Source organism: Alligator sinensis, unplaced genomic scaffold, assembly GCF_000455745.1.
Source record: "Alligator sinensis unplaced genomic scaffold, ASM45574v1 scaffold187_1, whole genome shotgun sequence".
NCBI lineage: Eukaryota > Metazoa > Chordata > Crocodylia > Alligatoridae > Alligator > Alligator sinensis.
In genome coordinates this window covers 1084944-1105134 of record NW_005841861.1, presented here as the reverse complement: position 1 = coordinate 1105134, position 20191 = coordinate 1084944, and the positions used below count along the sequence as shown (strand labels likewise).

Genomic DNA, 20191 nt, shown 5'->3' with positions numbered 1-20191 from the left:
ATGCAAGTATACTCAGGTGCCCAACGGAACCTGACAAAGGATTTGTACTGACTGATAGTTGTATAGTGCACAGCTTCATTAACTACATGCCTATGTCTCATAAACAGGCAGTTACCTCTAGAAACTTTATGAAAGAAACAGTCAAGAAATACCATGCAAAATCAATAAAGGTGATGAGTAAAAATGGCAAAAATGGCTTAGGCACTTAGGAAGGTATGGTCTATTGACTTTCAATGAAGCTTTTGAAATGAGACTCAGGCACTTTTGAAGGAACTGATGTAAACTGAATCTCAAACTGCTGGTGTTTGACACAAACTCTAAGTTATTAAATGCTGTCCAAAAATATACAGAATTTTACTATATTCTTACTTCAATTTTTTTATATTTTATTACATGGTCTCAGCCCTACAATTCATAGGAAAAAATTAAAACATACAATGCATTAAACAGATGATTCAAATGCCACTGAAGTGCCAATTTAGCAAACCATTTCATATACTTAATTTTAAGCAAGTGCAGAAATTCTTTGCCAAATCAGGCGAAGCAAACACACATGCACTTTGACTTTAGTATCCAAATAACTACAATATGGCCAGATCTATTGCAACCAATTACCTGTCAAGAGTCCTTTTATATCCCTATCCTATCAATCTTGATCCTCCCTAAATGTAAGAGAAGTGTTCTATCCAATATTTCCACTGGAGGCCATCTTTCCACAAGAACCATCTAAATTCTCACCTGTGACTTCAGAGTTGTTGGTAGTCCTGTAAAGAGGGCTACTGCTTGGCCAATGAGATGCTCCAAATAATTACTTAATGAAATAAAGACTGCAGAACATATATTTTATGTGAAATTCTAAAATCATATTTATTGGCCAATTCACAGAAAGTGCCATAGTGACCACAAAAATGAATCTGTTTTTATACACGTACAGGCCAAGTTTTAAAATAACAGGTCTATTTTCAATATGCATTTAACAAATCATGTGGGAAATGCCAGGATATTAACAATCTCATATTCAGAAATGATCGTTTAAAGTGAGTTGGTTTCTATGGATTATACCACAAAGTTATGGGGGAAAAAATAACGTATTCCCACTACATATAAAGTTAATTTTCAATGCACTTTACCATGTGTCATTTTTTTTAACTGTACATTTTGAAAAAAAGAAAAGATTTTTTAAAAAATCAGTAAGCATATTTTAGTCAATGCTCAAGAATCACTCTCAGTTCATACTCACTTTTTAATTGCATATTCATATAACTCATCATCCTGCATAAATTGTATGTATCCACTCTTCCATAAATGCGTTTAGCACTTGCAACAAGACATTTTAAGATGTGGTTTATGATTGCTTCACATGTACAATAACATAGTTAATATAATTAGCACTTCTCCAAGGCTGAAGATACTGTTTCTTTGAGACATTAAAGAGCTCACAACAACCTTTGTATGCATTTGACTTATTTGTATCCCATCTTATATATTTTCTTGTCAACAAAAGCAGTCCTGATTACACAGAAAATAAACTGTCTACCTGCTCGGCAACCTTCTGAAAATGAGAAAAAAATAATGCTAACAGATAGAATTATTGCTCATCAGCAAGAACTAATGCACCAAAATGGAAGAAAATTTTGCCAATTAAAATTTTTATGTGAAAAGTATGCATATTCTAATTACGTAATGTTGGAATATGCACCAAGGTAAAGCATCATTTTACTACCAAGTTACTATGAAATTCAGGAAAATTGAACTGCTCCAGCCAATTAAAGCAAAAGGATGTTATACCCAAAATTGTATGGTTATTTTTCATTTGTGCAAAGCCTTATACTGTACTGATTGGCTGCAGGTAGGATTTGCTTCAGAAAATTGATCCAATTAACACTGATGCCTGAATTTCTGATATTTGATCTACCTCTGCACTCCATTCTAGTTGGTTTCTCACCATCTTGCTCTTTCTTACCTCTTTACATTACCACAGAATGTTTAAGCTCCCTTACACCTAATAAACATAATCCTTTAAAATCTATTAAACTGCATCCGTGGTTGCGGGGGAGAGGGAGGTTGTTGCAGGACAGGTTTAGGTGTTGAAATTGGAAACTGATATATTCCTGTGAATTTCTTCTTATGATTTGTTGCTGCTTTCTGGCTAGCTCTGGGATGGCATATTTTTTGGCTACATGACCTAGCAGTAGCAAGTAATAGCATGAGACAAGCAGTATCCAGTTAAGGGTTATATCTTTCCAGCTAGGAGACCATGCATGTTTAGATCATGCCTGTTCAGCACATACATGTCCTGGGAAGGGAGCAAACGTACAGTAACCTCATAAACATCAGAAGCTCTTCTGCTTCATTGGGGCCTTCACAATGGCAATTGGAGCTCCCAGGTTCGTACTGGTACATGCCTTTATAGACTGCTGCCAGCCACAGGGGTAATAGGTCCAGCTTTTCAAAACATGCTCGGAAGTGTGGATACAGGAAATTATATTCTGTTTGAGCACAGGCACTACAGTTCTGCCTTGATCTTAAGTGGGCCATACAATATTGAGCCAGCAGGGGAGTTTTCTTTTGCCTTACTGCCTCCACTACGCACCTGTGTAACAAAGAGGCACATTCCAGCTCCCTGGTGTAACCTGCCGAATGATTCCAAGCCAGAGAACAGGAATTTGCATGCTGTTGTTTGGAAAATAACCACATTTTGGTACAAAATCATCATGCCAATCAGCATGCAGGCAACTGCAGCACAGAAATATGGGCCAGTTACAGAATCCCAGAACTCTGAGGGTGCATCCAGACAAGTGTGGTCACACGGTATATGGCACCGCAAACACATTTGCAATGCTGCATACCTCACAGTCTGGTGATCGCCACACTGAAAGGGTGTGCTGCCCATGTGTGTGCTGCTTTTTTTTCCCATTTTTTTTTTTACCCCTGGATACTCTTGTAACAAGGTGTGCTGCTGCTACTTGTCCTCAGGGAAGCAAACATGCGCGTTCATCTGGACATGCCCTGAGAGACTGACACAGTTTCATTTTACTACAGTATGCAAAATCAGTGATTTCAAGTAATTATCTATGTGGTCAAGCACATTTAGCCAATCTGATCACAGGAATAGCTAAATGTACTAGCAACTCTTAATAATAACCATGTGAAACTAATGATGACTTTTGACTGTATTGTTCAAAGAGGAGGGGTATTTTTTCATTCTTTTAATAATTTTAGGAGCTTAATAAGATATGCACACAAAAAGTGTCTCTTTTATATTAAAAGTATCAAATTCATCTAAGTAATGAAATACTAGAGCTACTTAATGTCCTGGCCGCTTGAACTCCAGTGTTAAAAACCAACTGATATGAAGGGGGACACTGTCATGTTTCTATTTGGACATACATGTGGTGGCATCAGAGATTATCTGTAGGATACTACCAAGATAGTTTAAAATTAGCTCCATTATAAATTTAGTATTTGTTTCATCTTTGAGATCCTACACAATAGCACATAGCACTTTGAGAGAGTGAACTGACCATGACTAATAAAGGGAAATACTACTTCTTGTGGGGAGGCAAGAACTTCATGAAGACAGCAACACAAATGATCTAGGGTTTAGAGAGGATGATATAGGGACCAAGGATATGAGAACTAAGTATGGCTTGTCTAATAAATGACCAATGGGTATAACTGAATAACAGTCTACAAATATTCAAAGGGCATAGTTAGGAAGAGGAATTATTTAGCTTAGTGAAAAAGTGTGTAATACTTTAACAAGGAGAAATTAGATGAAATTAAGAAAGGGATCATTTAAACTGAATTTCAGGAAAAAGATTTCTAATGACAAATTCTATTAGACTCTGGAATAGTCACCCAAGGGAAGCAGTGGAAGCCCCAGGCTTAGAAACACTTAACTAGACTGGGAGCAGGCAGTGGGGAGGGGAAGCACAAGAAAATGTATTATAAGGAATAATCCTAAAGAGTTAGTGTGATAGATTAGCTGAACTAATTTTTTACCATTCTTTAATTTTTATTATTAGGATTTGATGAGCTAATATATGTTCTAAGAGCAATTTTTAAACATTTTGGTAATTCATTCTCTCTTACAATTTGGTGTCTTGTAACTGGGAAGCACATATCATTAAAAATCACTTGACTTAAATGTTTTTTTTACTCTCCAAAGCAATGAATGACTTCTGACCCACGCCTTTTATCATCACCATTCTTATCTTCTGAACTGTGGTACTACCAATTAGCCACTAACTGATATTTACTCGGATGCTGGTGGTGCAGTACATATAATACAGGCTGTGTATTTCAAACTTTTTTTTCAAAGCTCCATTCATTTTTTATGCTTAGTTTGAGACATTTTTGTGAAACAAAACATCTTCCACTTCCACCTTCTACTGGATTTGTGTGTGATCAACATACCTGAAACTGTACCACATCTGGAGCATTTTCAAAATTACAGCACACAAAATTAGGGGAAACTTGAACATCTGGACCTTTGCAACAACCTAAAACCTGTTTAATATAGCAGTTAAGAAATCTGTAATAATAAATGCAATCTTTATCAAGCATACCTTATTCTTTAGTTATCAAATGAATTTGTTTTGCATAGCTTTGAAATGTCTTAACACAGTTCTGAATGCTGAAATGTCTTTGCATCTTCTGTCAAATTAAAATATCCAGTGACTGTGTTATTAAATTGTGTGTGATTACCTACAGAATTTGTATTCATACAAATCAGTGCAGACCTATCCTGCCTATAAAACATTCCCTACATAAGACAGGAACAGTGCATAAACATTTGTCGTGGTTCTTTTGCCTTCCTGTCTCTGCTGGAGGTGCTATAAACTAATGTACCAACTCAGCCACTGGCAGCAGCAACCCAAGCTAAATCAATCACAATTTTATTTCATTACCACATCAACTACCTCCGAGCCGTAAAAGATTAAATATTAAGCAGAAATACATACTGTCATCTCAGAACGTCTTTAATTTTAACATTCAGCTTCCTTTCTAAAATTGCTCATTGCAGATACCTGTTAGTCCAGAAGTAACTAGGTTTGTTCCCTTTTCTAACTGAGTGATACTCTGAGACTTTGAGTGAAACCTCAATTTTTCTCATCTCTTTAGCAGCATGAAAAATTAACCCTCTGAGTTTCTATCCAGCATACATTACTATTAATTATTTTGCTTTACCTTACCTCTTGCCATTACCTAACTATTCATCCCATTTCCTCACTGCCCAACTAATATTAACCTATTCTCTTTCCTCCTTCCAACAAAGGGTGCGTAGCCAAAATATCAATGTTAATCTTTCCCAGTACTGCAGTCTTTGCACCCTACTGGAAATAACATTACCATTTTTGCTGCAAAATGGAGACTTCACTCTAGTGATAAACATAGTCACAGTGATCTTAATAACCTTTGTTCAATTGAGCTGATTGTTAATAGCTTGAGGAACTGAGAACAGAATGACATCAACAACATTAAAATAGAATTAAATCATGAAAAACAACAAAATTTCTACTAAAGGCTAGATTTTCAAAGGGACATAAAGGGAGGAGGTATCCAACTCTGACTGAAAAAATTAAGCTTCTTTGAAAATCCTACCTGCTATCAGGATTTTTTATGAGGCCTCTGTTAAGAAACAGAGAGGGCAACACAAGGATCCTTCATCCTATTAGAGTAGCAGTCTTGAGTTGGTGTCCTATGTAGGCTGTAATGTTATATGGTCTTGAGTATCCTATACTATACTAGAGATTGGAGCAAGGAATAACTACAGCCAGAGGTTGATTGGCCCTCCTGTCTAAAGGAGATAATGGATGCATAGGGGAAAACAAGCTAGGTATATTTCATTTTCACAGGAGAAATTGGCAGCCTCCATTCCCTTGGAGAGCCATTTTATACCAATGCAAAGTGAAAGAAGACTGGATGCTATCAAAGCATAACTATACTAAGTTTACATACATTTTGCACAGCTGGAAATGACTGAAGTAGGTACAGGGCCAAGAAAATCATGCCTTGGATCCCCTGGGAACAGCACACTTGACTGAGGACTGTGGCTTCATAAGTGGCTAAATATGAAGGGACACAGAGTGATCATTACTTGTCACAAAAAAAGAGAAAGAAAAACAAAAAAAACCCTCATCACAACCTTTTAAGGCAGCAACAAAAAATCCTTCTATCTGATGCTCTCATTTTTTCTTATAGGATCAATATGAGCTTTTAGCATTGTCAAGGTTCTTTTTCTATTCATTAGTATTTTTGAAGTGCATTTCATCTTGTTAAATATCATTTGCAGAAAATCCGATTAAAATGGACAAGAGAGGAGCCTAAGGGCTTGATTCTTTAAAATGTATTTCCTTGTCTTTGGCAGAATTTGTGTGCATCTTGCCTAGCAAAACCCATTGTCTTTCTTTAATCACAGAACATACTGAATTGCAGAATTGCTCTTCTGTTCCCTTCCCTTCTGACTAGCACACACATTCCAGCACTATGTGGTACATGGACTCCTTATCTCTGTTGCTGGCAAACGGAAGTTAGGGTATTGAAGTTTTTTTCTTAATTCTTTTCTACATGTACGCTAACTATCAAAGTCTGGCTATGTTGAATCTGTCAGGGTTTTGGTTACTCAGAGAACATTTTTTTTTCAAAACAGTTATCATATTTCCCCATAGCAACAGTTAATAAAACAATAGTCCTGTGTCTTGATTGTACACACTTTGGGGCAAAGACTGTCATTCATTATCTGCATTAACAGTGTCCCCTAAGCTGGATGTCACTATTCTTGTTCCCGTTTGTCAGATGAGGAAACAAAGGCAATAACTAAGCTGTCACTGGGTCTATTCCAACAGCCACTGAAATCAAGAATTTTTTTTCAGGAGATATTGGATCAGATCCAAGGACAAACCATCCTTTTAGTCACCATGAGTGGCATTATGAATTCACAGAACCCCAGGGAATGCTGACAAATTTGTAGAATCCCCTTTACATCACTGGACCTTCAAATATGGTGTCTTTTCTGTTAGTATTTTTTGTGATATTTTTTACCCTTAATGATACTCCAGCCTCGTGAAACGAACAAGGATGTTTTAAAACAATGCAGTCTTTTTTTAGCAAAGATATTTCTTAGGTTTGACATGGCTTACCCAATATTTATTTTAATTTGCTTTAACTCTCAGACACTGGAGGATAGCCATTTTGCCTTGTTTTCCAGGTGAAAAGAGGGTTATTTTTCCAGCTAATATTGTCTAAAAAGAAAGGCTAAATCAGCCAAAGTACTCTCAACTAATGCCTTTATAATGGGCTTCTATTTCCTTTATTAAAAATATTAGAATAATCTAGAGCAATGGTCCCAACACTACTCTGCCTTATGAGGGAATCCCTGGCTGGTATTACACTGTTACCCTCTGAGACCATGTAGAAATAATTTTCACAGACCCCATTGACTTCCTATTTGGTTTTTCAATGCAGATCAAAACGAGGATACTGGCTAGCAAAGCTCAATGTCATTTGGACATAGGCAGTACAGCCAAGGTTGGTGGGGGCAATTCTACTGTCAGTCTGAGGGCTAGAAGGGAGCTGGTTCTCTGTGAAAACTGTTTCCTCTAGAATTCATACCCAGTGAGACCAGCAAAGCCAGAATCTGCGGTCATTAAGGGCTTAGTGTAAGTTAGTTTACCTGCCCTATGCCTTAGCTGAGAAAGGCATGAATGTTAGGCTGTTACATAGTTTTGGGAAAAGTGAAATTGTTGATATTGGTAAAAACATTAGGTATGTTACATTAAAATAACATAGAGCTGTAATGGGATAGGTAATGGGATAGACATTTAAAATTCACAAAGAAATACAATACATTTTGTAGTATTTTTAAAGGCTCCCACTCTTACAACATCAATTATCTCTTGCTCTTCTCCTAATTTGCCCTGCAGTTGACAGAGAGTAAGCAACCTCCTTCACACAGATGGTTGGGAATTTACAACCAAGGGTGCATCAATCTTATGTTTGTCATCAGCCTGAATCTCCTTAGGATACAGAACTAAACAAATGAACCAGCTTGATGTGTGTTTCCAAGTGCATGTGAATGAACCACCAGGAGTAACAGAAAGAGAATTTTTTGTATATAAAAATCACTAAATCTTACTTGAATCACTGTGTTTACTCATTGGTCTGACAGTTGCAAAGATCCAATTACCACATAACTTCACCCACAAAACTAATGTGTTAGCAAACACCAAAATGTCACCTATCAGATAGGGGATGAATGTCCAGGTGCATTTAAAGTATTAGTCTAAATATTAAGACACCTGTCTTTCCTGTAGAACAGCTCCCTAGCTATTGCTACCACCTGACTGCCTTGTTCTGGAGAGGGAATGGAGAAATAGTGTACAAAACATTGCAGGAAAAACATACTTCATAAAGGTGAAGCAAATATAGTGAAAGAAATTAGGATATTAATCATGTGTTAGACATCAAGATTTTCAGCACTTGATTCCTTTCCCTCAAGCTACATTACTGGAAATAGGTTACATGAAAATTCAATTATGCTACAAGTTTTATATTGTCATTTTCAACAAACATATAACAACCGGCAGAGATTTACTTAATCTAATCAGCATCTATGCACTGTCAGAGAAAGGATGGTGTTCCTAGTGATTACAAAGACCTGAACAAGCTATATTTCTTCTCTCTCCAAACAAATGTTTCTTACATGTTCTTAATTTCTGTAGTATATTGTATATCACCCAGAAACCATTATCTGTTTGAATTAATGATTATTCCAAAACAATATCACCATCCCATTTTAGAGAATAGTAAGATTTAACAAACCCTAGCAGTCTATTTCTAACTTGAACTGGTGTCAGTCGGTGCAGTATATCTTGATATTGAATTCAACAGCCTCGTGCCTTTAGAATCACTTGTAGAGATATAATACCTGTGATAGGGGTGGAAGTGAAAAAGAAATCTGAGCTCATGATCACAAAAAACAAATTAAACAGTGATATTAGTTCAGATAACACATTGCACCACTGGACTGAATTTGCAATTCTAGGTTTTGCAGCTTTTCCCAGCCTTGTGCCTGCCTTTGATTTTCAAGATTTAAAATGTATAAAATTAATTTTATGTATCTTAATGTATTGTAATGTCTCAAAAACTGCAGAATCTAGGTGTCTTAAGGAGGTCTCTCTTTTGCTATTTTTGTATCATTACTAGGCCCAATCCTGAAGTCCTTAAGAAGGCAGATTCCTTATTTTATTTAACGGTAGCAGTGGATGAGGTAGGTGAGGATGGATTACAAAACTGGGTCCATTTTGAAACTTGTTACTCCAAAATAAAGACATTTTTCTGCCTGGCTGGCCCACCCCTGACTCAGGAATGAAAGGGAGCATTATGCCTCAGAAAGCCAAATTGCTCAGAAGAGTACAGATAACTGTACTGCCCTTTTACAAGGCTGCAATGTGCACTTTTCCTCATCTGGTAGCGAACTCCACTGACAGGTAAAGAATAGAGTGACTGGCATGATACAGCTTCTTGAGTACAAAGTCTACACTTATAATGTCTCCTAATTGGAGATGCAGTGGATGGAAAGCCCTTGCACATTTTATTATCTCATATGACAAATAATATTAACATCAGCCACATGACAAAAGGATAAACTTGATCTGCAGAAGCATACTTAGAATTTTAAGGAAGAGAAACCCTTATTAAAAATGATTATATAGCATTTTCAGTAAGCAGCCAATAGACTTGCAGTCTGTTCTAGAGCTGGTTACAATCTTTTCAGATAAATATTTTTTCATGAACACAAAAAATTGGACAAAAATATATTTTTCCATTTTAAAGAAAACAAAAAATTGGAAATGAAAGCTAAAAAATGAGTTGTAAAAGTGATCTAATTTTGGTAAACATCTTTTTTATAAAAAAATAATCTGCCTTTGATTTTAGAAAACTGATCTTTTCATTGAAACTGATTTTGAAAACTTTTTTTCAGTTTTTGGTTTTTCATTGAAAAACTAAACATTTTCATGGGAAATTTAAGAAAATTCCTGCAAAAACCTCTGGTATTTTTAACCAATTCTAGATTCTTGCCATTACTAAAGAATACTGTAAGCCTTTTTGTTTCTGTATAGAAACAGCCAATCCTCGTTGACATTTCATAAAAAACAATGCTTTTGATCAAATGGATGGAAAACACTGCATAACCTATTGAGATGAGCAACCATAAAATAATCATAATGAAGACAAAAACAGAGATAATGAAGGAGGAAATATTTCTTAAATTAGACATATTTACAGTATAGAATAAAAAATTACTTATATTTGCTCCTTTTGTAATGTACCAGGACAACCTGAACAGATTTGCTTCCAGTAACAAAAATATAAATATTTAACCACTGTGTTCAAATATACCTATTAAGCTGTGAATAAATTAAAAATAATACTATAATACTAAAATACTATTAATAAGGCTGGGAGTAAGTTGCTGTTTTCAAACACTACAAGAACACACACAAGAACAAAAATGAAAAAGGGAACATTTCCTGGTAGAGAGAGACGTATTTGTGAAAAGGGATTAAGATTTAAATTTTCAATCCAGTTTTATTTTTTTTAATGGGTTTTTAAATCTCTGATTTTTATTTTCTGTCTGCAGAGAAGTACTTGCTTAGATATGTGCTGAAAATAACCTCAAATTAAGGGCCTACTTTATACTACTAATGGGGGAAAAAAGGATTATGCTTTTTCACTACATTTTCTTTCATCTTACTCTGGAGGAAAAAGTGCAAAATATATCTCTTAATAACTAGTTGTGATACAGAGTCTATAATTACAAACAGTGTGTGGTCCAAAGTAGGCTTTTGATTTAGTTACAAGTCTAAGAAAAGACAACCCAGGCATGATCCTGCAATATTTAAGCCCTCAAGTAACTTTTACCACCACAGTCTTTATTCTGCAGACATGTATTTAACTACTCATATAAGAAGCCTTGTTAAGATAAATGGGTCACCACACAAGTAAAGCTCCTAAGGTGGTATCTGTGTGTGGAGGTGGGAGATTAAATGGGGTGGTTCACCATTGAAAAACAAATTGATACAATTTTAATTTACTTCCTAAGTCATTAATGTTTATCAATCAATTGAACAATGCTAGCATCTTCTTCTAAACCACGTGGCAGAAACCTGACTAGCTTAGATTCTCATTATTGAAAATCATGGGAGCTGAGCTTTGAGAAATAGACAAAATATGGGGGTTGAGAACACTGAAAGTTGCTCACATAAGCCCTGGGAGAAAAGGGTTACTCTTGTGCAGGCTCAGCTACACATGGAGGCAGGGGCATCCCAGCAGACAGATTTGCATAAATGTTCTTGTCATTTGTTACACTCATTATTACGTTGTGACTGCATCTACACAAGATGCTGACTGCACAGTTATTACTGCACAGTCATTTAGTATTTGCACACTAAATGACTGCAGTAACCAGACTTACCATGCAGTAGCATCCCTGAATGAGCTACTATGCAGTCAGCATCTTGTGTAGATGTGGCCTATGTAATACAGACTACTCACTACCAAACTTCTTCTGGAGCACAAAGGAAAGGGATAGCTCTAAACAGCAAGTTACAAAACCAAAATCAAAACACAACAATCAAAATCTGAAGAAAATTATATATATATAATATTATATTTTAGATATTAATATTATGTTTTAGATATATATATAAAGGTTGGAAACAAGGGTGGAACACCACAAGGCAGCAACAATTCTCTTGTCATTTGTTTTGTTGATGTCCAGTAGAACAGTTACTCTAGCAAGTGCCGTATCATTTGGCATTCATGTATTCTAATGCAAAGGATTTTAGCGGTCTGGGGAAGAAACAAACCATAAGACTCACCAATACATCTTACGTACTTTTTTTCTAAAGAGTGTTTAGGACAAGATACTCTGTACTCTAATAATAAACTAAATCACCTTCTTAAGCTCTTATTGTTCTTTCACTTCTTTTGGTTCCATATGGGTATTATTTTTACTTGTTCCAGTTCTATTTTATAAAATCCCTTTGTTAAAAGTAAAGGCTTCAGGAAGAAGAAAGTAGGAGTGACATGGACAAAAGAAAGCTGAAAATTTTCTATTATATCAGTTTGCCCCATGCCACCATTTGGCTAGTCATAACTACTAGGGCTGTGTGAAGCTTCGGTCCCTGATTTGATTCAGCGGAGATTCGGCCTGATTCGGTGGCCAAATCTCAGAATCCAAATTGAATCAGAGGACCCTTTAATCTCTCCGAAGCAAACTGGAACCCTCCAAATTGATTTGGAGAGATTTGGAAAGATTCAGATATTTAGACATAGACGCGGCTTTAAATGTTTTTTCTACATACCTCAAAGCAGCAGGGGCTCATGAATGCTGTGATGCTGGGGCACTTCTGGTCCACTTCTGGGTTCGCCGCCAAGCACGTGAAGGGCCTCCCCGCATTCCTGTGCAATGCTCCATGAGCCCCAGCATCGCAGCATTCACAAGCCACACTGATAACTCGAGGTATATAGAAAAAACATTTAAAGCTGTGTCTATGTCCAAATCGATGATTCTCTGAATCAGTATTGAATCTTCAGATTCGGATTTGGCAAATCAAATCAGGGACAGTGATCTAAATCAACTAATTGAATCATTTCCCCTGATTTGGACTGAATCTGAATCCGAATCAAATAGGGTCTGCTTTGCACACCCCTAATAACTACTATCAGCTTAATCTGGCATTATTTAGATAGGCAAAAAAAAAAAAGAATCTCAAGACTAGGTGCCTTGACAGGATATGTTTACACTGACATTACTGCCATTATTCCAGTGTAAAAAGGAACTGAAAGATAACACAGTCCTCCTACATCCCCCTAAACTGGGGTTACCTTCCAAAGGAGAAATATCCTTGAAATAATCAGGGATAAAACTCTACTGGTAAATTACATTGGTATACATGTCTGATCATATCCCTTGCTAAATGTGCATAGGATATTATTTGCTCTCCTGCCAAGTAGTGGTAAGACATTATAATAGCCTACTACTATATTGAACTATCCAAGGACAGCTGGTTATCTGTCCATTCCTAATCCTGACATAATTTATATCAGTGTACAGAACTGATGTAAATTATTTCAGGTACATGCTAGTCTGTCCAGGGACTAAATTTCAGTTTCATGCACTTGTCCAAGTCTCAACAAAACACACATGCAATATAAAGAGGCTCATAGGTTTTCTGTTAGTGCAGCAAGATACGGAGATAATGTAAAAGAAAGATAATGTTTTAGCGCAGATTACAAAATATTGACTTGCTGCAAAGTACTGAATCTGTGGCTACTAATCAGCTCTATGAGATCAAATTCCAGTAGGATTTACATTTCACACAAGATAAAATAATTTAACCTTTGGACAGAGGGCCTTTGAAAGTTGCCAAAGGGCGAGAGGGGAATCATTTTACAGGGTTTTTATATATTAGTTGAATTTCCATAAGCAAACTGGATAAAGATTTTATCTTCAAGTTTTGGCAGCATTACAGAGAAAGGTATTAATCATTACTATACAGGTATAGACAATTAATATCCAAGAAGGCCAAAAAAGAAAAGATGGCAAATGGAATTCAGCCTCTGTCACCTAAACCTCTGCCCTTATCTGGAGGTGGATTATTTTTCCTTAGAAATACAATACAGTGAAGCCAAGGGACAACAGTGTTATTTGAGAATTAAGACGTAATTCTCCATAACAAGCTGAAATCTCTCCTATATGAAAAAGATAGCAAAGGCAAAATCTCTATGTATTGAGTGACAGGATTTCTGTTGTATTCCCATTTGAAATAGAAACAGAAAATTTAGAAAGTACACCAATAGATCAAGCTTCAGTTTAGTTATATTATAGTTAACAAGATTTAAGTTTGTGCCGTATGTTTCACCAATCATCCACAAGTGAGGGAATAAAGCAATTCTATCAATATCAATTGATGATAAATCCATATCAGATAGGGAAAACAAGTATGCCAGTTTTTGGCAATAAGTAGTTCAAATCCTGTCAGTTAATTCATAGACTCACACTAACTTTACTCAGGAATACATTGTATTGGTGTTTACAAAAGGAGCAATGGGATTGGAGGCCTCTAGTAAGGGAGTGTTGAATCATCCCACTCCAACTGCTCTTGCCTGGTGGCATTCTGTTTGTTTCCCTTATTTCCAAGTTCTTCTTCTTCCTCGTCCTCCACCTCTTCCTCCTCATCGCTTTCATCTGATTCAGCACTGGTTGTATCTTCCTCTTCACCTTCTACCTCTTCCTCCTCTTCCTCAGTCTCCTCTTCTGCTTGGTGAGGCTGTTCATATTTCTATATTGCAATAGCAAAACAGAAAAAGGAAGGAAAGATGCCTGCTCAGTAACTTAAGGGAATATGAAGCTATTGAGCCACTAGATTGACACCTACTGTAACAGGCAGGGTAGATTTGTACCTTATAGACTAACTAAAGTGTGTGTGTGTGTGTGTGTGTCTGTACACACATGCACACACAGACTTTGGTTAGTCTATAAGGTGCAACTCTACCTGTTGTAGTTACACACACACGCATACATGCTTTCATGAGCTAAGGCTCACTTCATCATATGCTGTGAAAGGCCTTTTTACTCTCTCTTACTGTAACACCCATGCAAATTACTATGGCAAAACATGATTTCCACTGTTCCATGTTTATTAGGCAGCAAACAGAGACAATTAAGTGGACAATACATTGTAAAGGTTTAAGCTGTTGTAACACACATGAGATATTAGTAAATAATTGTTATAATTTAACTGAGCCACCTACATTTAGTTGCTTTAATCTTTCCTTATAGTCAGTTTTCTTCAGTCCACTGATCATTTTTATCCAATTGAGAAATTAATTACAATTGTTTTATTATTATCATACTTTTAAAATGGACAGATTGGCTAATTCTTCACCACCTGGTAGATAATCCCCTTTGCCATCCTCTCTAGTAATAATCATTACGATGATAAATAAGAGCCTAATAATCATACTTGCTATTGGTGTTATAGTGGTGCCTAGGGATCCCAACTGGCAGTGGGATTCCAGTGTACTACGTGCTACACCTGCGCAAAGAGGCAATATCCACACTGAAGAGCAATCACATAAAATATCAGTCTAAATACTGTATATACTCAAATCTAAGACAACCCTGTACTAAAGATGATAGTACAATAATTATATTCTATAAATGTAAAATATATACATTTGTTATAATTTTCAATGTATAGAATCTAATTACTGGGGAGTCATTTTTAATTCATCCCTTGCACCTCTGCAGAGGGGTAGGCATTGAGGGGGCAGGTGGTGCAGCTTGTCACCTGCTTGTGTCTGCCTTCTGCTTCCCCTCCACAACAGCCTTGCCCCCCACCCCATTCCTCACAGCCTCTGCTCCCCACTTGTTAGACTCATCTTAAAATCAACTAAATACAGTAGATCTTATCTTTCAAGCACATCAAAGCATAAAAATTAAGCAAGCTACTAGCCAAAATGCTATCTTTAGGAAGTGCTACAGCTTTTTAGCTTTCTTATGTACCTCCATGGGGTTGACAGTAATAGTCAAAGCAGAATCATCCCAATCCATTTCATTTTCTTTGTTTCCTTCATTTTCTGTAGAGCTGTGCTGATGAGCTGTCTGAATTCTGTAGACACCCAAGGCTATGATGAAGACTAATATGCTAACACAGATTATTATAACAATGGTAGCTACACCTGGAACAACTGAAATGAAAATTTAAAAAGACAAAGTCATTTTTATGCAAGAGATTTTCCTATACAACACTAACTTTCCACCAACTTCGATTTTTCCCTCCTCTGTTATTTCTTTATGCTGAAATTCTATCCATCTTACTGCTAATTTCTGATAGTTGCATTTCAGAGGTGACAAGTGATAAGACCAAGGCACAAAAAAATCAATTTCAGAACATAGGGCCTTTGATAAAAGAAAGTTCAAATGTCTTTCTTCCATATTATCCCTTTCTGTTAAGAATTCATATAGAGAGCTGACTTCCTTTGTGAGAAAAACTCGTATCTATAATTAAATAATTTGACAGTTTTCAAAATTCTGCCTAGTGGTCTCAGTTAAAAAAAAAAAAAGAATTGTCTTGAAATTTCTAACAGCAGTCAATTTTTTCAAAAAGTAACAATATTAACAAATATTAAAGTGCAATGATTTCTGTGAGATTGTTCAGAGGCAAAAGATAAGGTAGTAGACCAGTGAAGGCATTGCCAGAAATATGAATCTGAGCCTTGTTCTGAGTCTGCAGTAAATGTTCCCTGCAGCGGACCAAGCTAGTCATTCATGAGAACCTAGTCATTCAGGCTGGGAAGTCATACGGATCCAAATGTGATGTCAATGACCTCACTCTTAGTTGTGCCACTGGCTACAGAAAGTGAGCCACTAGGCTTAAGAAGTGCTTTGACTTCTTTACAGGGTACAGTTGAACCTCTGTAGTTTCATTTGTTTAGTATACTGAATCACAAGAGACATAGGGTGCATCCACACATGCAAGCACGTGCACTTGCAGCAGCTCAAATAGAAGCAGTGCAAAATTGAGGCAGGGCTTTTTGCCTCAGTGCATGTGACGGGACATGCACTTTGTGGTGGAGCAAACTGTGCCACTTGGGGCAAAATAACCCTGCCTGGCTCCTCCTGGATCTGCCGCCAGGGGGAGCTAGAGTCCAGTAGTATAAAAACCTGCCCTGGCCAGCAGCTCAGGGCTACTTGCCCTCAGGAGCTTCTGGGGCCTGGGCAATTAGTATTTGGGGACACTATCCTTGTGCCAAATGGACTTCTGAAGTAGCATCCCAAATTCACTTTTTAAAATACCCCCAAATCCACAATTAGAACAAAAGTGAGGGGAAGGGATTGATCAGATTGGGCAATATTTTATTGCTATATTTACAAAGTTAAAGCAATTTGGAAGCCTACCAGTGTCTTTAGCATCGTAATAAAATAAATCCTAAATATCTATATGTTTTAATGTTTGCTTTTGGTTTCCTTATCACATGGTGGGTGTGTGATGCGGGATGTGGGGTTTTTAGGAGGGGAGTGGGAAGGGGAGTGGGTGTGGAGGGATGTGGCGGGGTGCGAGTCGGTGTGTGGGGAGGTGTGGGGAGGCAGTGGGTATGGGGGCAGCTTAGGAAGGGTGGGTCTCCTGCCCTCCAAAGGGCAGAGCCCTGCCCCCCCCACAGCACATGGACTGCCCTGCCTGCAGGGTCCCAGCCTCCCCCCCCAGGGGCTACAGCCCCTGCACCCAACTCCTCACCCCTCCGTCTCCAGCCCCCTGCTTGTTTTCCTGCTCATCTCCAGACCCTGCTGCAGATGAGCAGGGGAATGAGCAGAAGGCTGGAGACAAGCTCCTGGAGATGAGCTGGAGACATCCCCCTGCTTTCTCCATCCTCCCACTCATCCCTCTGCTCATCTCTAGCCTCCGGAGGCTGGAGACGAGCAAGGGAATGAGCGGGAGGCTGGAGATGAGCAGGAAAACATCTCCAGGGACTTGTCTCCATTCTCTTCTTCATCTCCAACTTCCTGCTCATTCTCCTGCTCAGTCTGCAGCCCTCCAGAGGCTGGAGATGAGCAGGAGAATGAGCAGGAGGCTGGAGACGAGTGGGGGAGTGATCAGGAAGCTGGAGACAATTCAGAGATTCCCCCAGTTGGCTCCAGGCTACTGATCGCTCCTGCTCTCGGCTCCTGCCCCCTCAACGCACCCCTACCCAGCTCCAGCCTCCCGCACTGCCCGCAGCTTACCAGCAGCAACAGAAGCAGCAGTCGGGGCCACTCAGGGCCTCATGGCACAGCTCCCCCACATGGCACACAGCAGCGGGGGGCAGCAGGGCTTGGCCCTGGCCATCTGGCACCCGTGCTGCAGCTGCCACATTGTGTGGGTGTAGCCTTGCTCAGCAGGGCACCATGCACTGTCTGGAAGCTTGGGGGTGCTGCAGCTGTTACCTGGAGCTCAGTGCTGCTCAGCCTGAGCGGGCTAGAGCTCTGACACAGTGTGCAGTGCCCTGCGAGCTGGGTGCACCCATGCAATGTGGCAGCAGGGGTGTCAGGCAGCTGGGGCTGAGCCCTGCTGCCCCCCCATGCAGGGGGACTGCACCATGAAGTCCCGCGCATTCTCAACCAGTGCTGCTACTGCCTGTGAGTATGGGGGGATGGGGCCAGGTGGGAGAGTAAGCAGAGGGAGTGAACAGGGAGTCCAGTCAACCCACTACTTTCCTGGCATGAAGCTGGGTCCAGGTGCTTGCAGCTTGCAAACTTGTAGTGCGGGGAACGTTTTTTTGTTCCCACACATGCCTCTTGCAGCATCTCAAAGGGGATTGAGATGCCGCAAGAGGCATGTGCGCGCTCATCTGGACACGCCCAAAAGGAAAAATCAGAAGTACTGTATGAGTGATTTTTATAAAGTTAATACCTGAGCCATGAATACTGTTTATGCTTTCCTCTGGATGGTGAATAGATTGCAGAAATTGTGGCTGTACTACCATATGATTTATGTGCTCCATGAAATTAGAGTTGGAGTTGTGTAGAATATTAACCTGGAAAAAAAAAAGTCTGTTGTTATTAAAAAATACAAAATTTCAACAGCTTGTTTCCTTGTGTCTGGAATTGTAATATGAAGCTCCTTATCTGACAGGGAAATGTGATCATCAGTAGGGATAATGGTTTTGTCTGTTTAAAAATCTCAAATTCTCTGATTAAACCCCCCCAAACCTGTGTTTTCCATGATTAAAATGAAATGCCACTATATATCTACAATTGAACACAATGTTTTATTGATATATGTACAAATTTAAAGCAATTTGGAAGCCTACCAGTGCCTCAGTCATAATAGCATAAATTCTAAATACCTATAAATTTTGGCATTTGATTTGTTTGTTTTACTGTGGAAAATCAGAGCTCCCTTTGCCCCCTTTACTCAACAGGATATGGATCCAACTGTGGCTGTCCCTGCACTGCTTTGTGGCCCTGAGCAGCCCTAATATGCTGATGCGCTACCCCTGCCCCTCATTCCCAGCTCAAACCCCCCTGGCCCTGCCAGTGCCCCTCACTCCTGACCCACAGACACCTCGCTCTGCCAGCCCAACCATGCAGCTCCCTGCCACCCCCAAAGCCCCACCCCCCCTGCCACTCCCTTCCCTTGCTGGAGGGGCAGGTGCCTCTGGGCAGGCCTTGCTGGCAACAGCACAAAGCTAGGCTTGCTGGTGGCATCACGTACTGCCTCTGCCCTCCTGCTCCACTGCAGCCAAGAGGCACCCGGACATCATCCCCCAGCCCCAGCAGGCACCTGCCTCCTGTTCCACATAACCCTGCCACATACACACATATTCCCCCACTCCCCCCGGAGTCCTGCAGTCCTCAAGCCCTGGCCTTCCAACCCCCCTTATCCCATAGACTTTTACCTGTATCCAGCTGCCAGAGTTGCTTCCACCACCCTGCGTGGCTTTATGTCAGCCACATGTGTGTGCATGCACATATGCACATGGTGCCCCCTGCCCCCAGTCACCCTCCCCCTTCTCTTCCCAGCTCCTTGCAGCCTAGAAGACTGCCAGCCTGCAAGGGGAATCCCACAGTTTCCTGAAGTTTTCTCCTTTAAAAGGGAAAATCCTTGATTTTCTATTTTAAGGAAGAAAATCCACATTTTTCTTCTTTAAATGAGAAAATCCACATTTTCCCACATTTTTCTGCCACAAACAGAAAACCCAGATCCTTGATAGCAGACAGACCTCCTCTATAAGATGACAATTCAGTGTGTTTCGATTAGAGAGACAAGGATCAGATGTTTCCCAAACCAGCTAACCTATCCCTGGCTATTTTAAGATTTTATTGAGCTGCTTTGTTATTGTTAGTTCTGAATGGACTCAAAGACTAAAGAAACCCTTTTTTCTTTTCTCTGAAGGAATACCATCTCTCTGTATATAACTATCATATTAAGGAGTCCTATTGACATCAGTAGTTTTATCACTTGAGCAGGGGAAAGACTGGGAATGTAGAATGCTTATTAACACAGGTTGAAATTGTCTTAAGCACTTCAACACAGAGAGCACTAGTGGCACTGACACATGTGAACCCCACCCTCCCCCCAGTATTTTACTGTTAGACCCAGCTCCATAGTGTCTGTACAGATTGGGCATTTCAGCA

General features: G+C 39.0%; 1 protein-coding gene across 1 annotated transcript in view; it reads right to left on the bottom strand.

Annotated features, from left to right (window-relative positions):
• Positions 1-853: 853 nt before the first annotated feature.
• CLSTN2 (calsyntenin 2) overlaps positions 854-20191 on the bottom strand; it is a 704981-nt gene continuing 685643 nt past the window's right edge. The window contains exons 16-19 of the mRNA XM_025215679.1: positions 18465-18588; positions 15581-15765; positions 14179-14354; positions 854-8932 (exon numbers count right to left, since the gene is read on the bottom strand). Of these exons, the coding sequence (XP_025071464.1) occupies positions 8842-8932; positions 14179-14354; positions 15581-15765; positions 18465-18588 (576 nt within the window). The 3' untranslated portion in view covers positions 854-8841. The remainder of the gene's footprint in view (positions 8933-14178; positions 14355-15580; positions 15766-18464; positions 18589-20191) is intronic.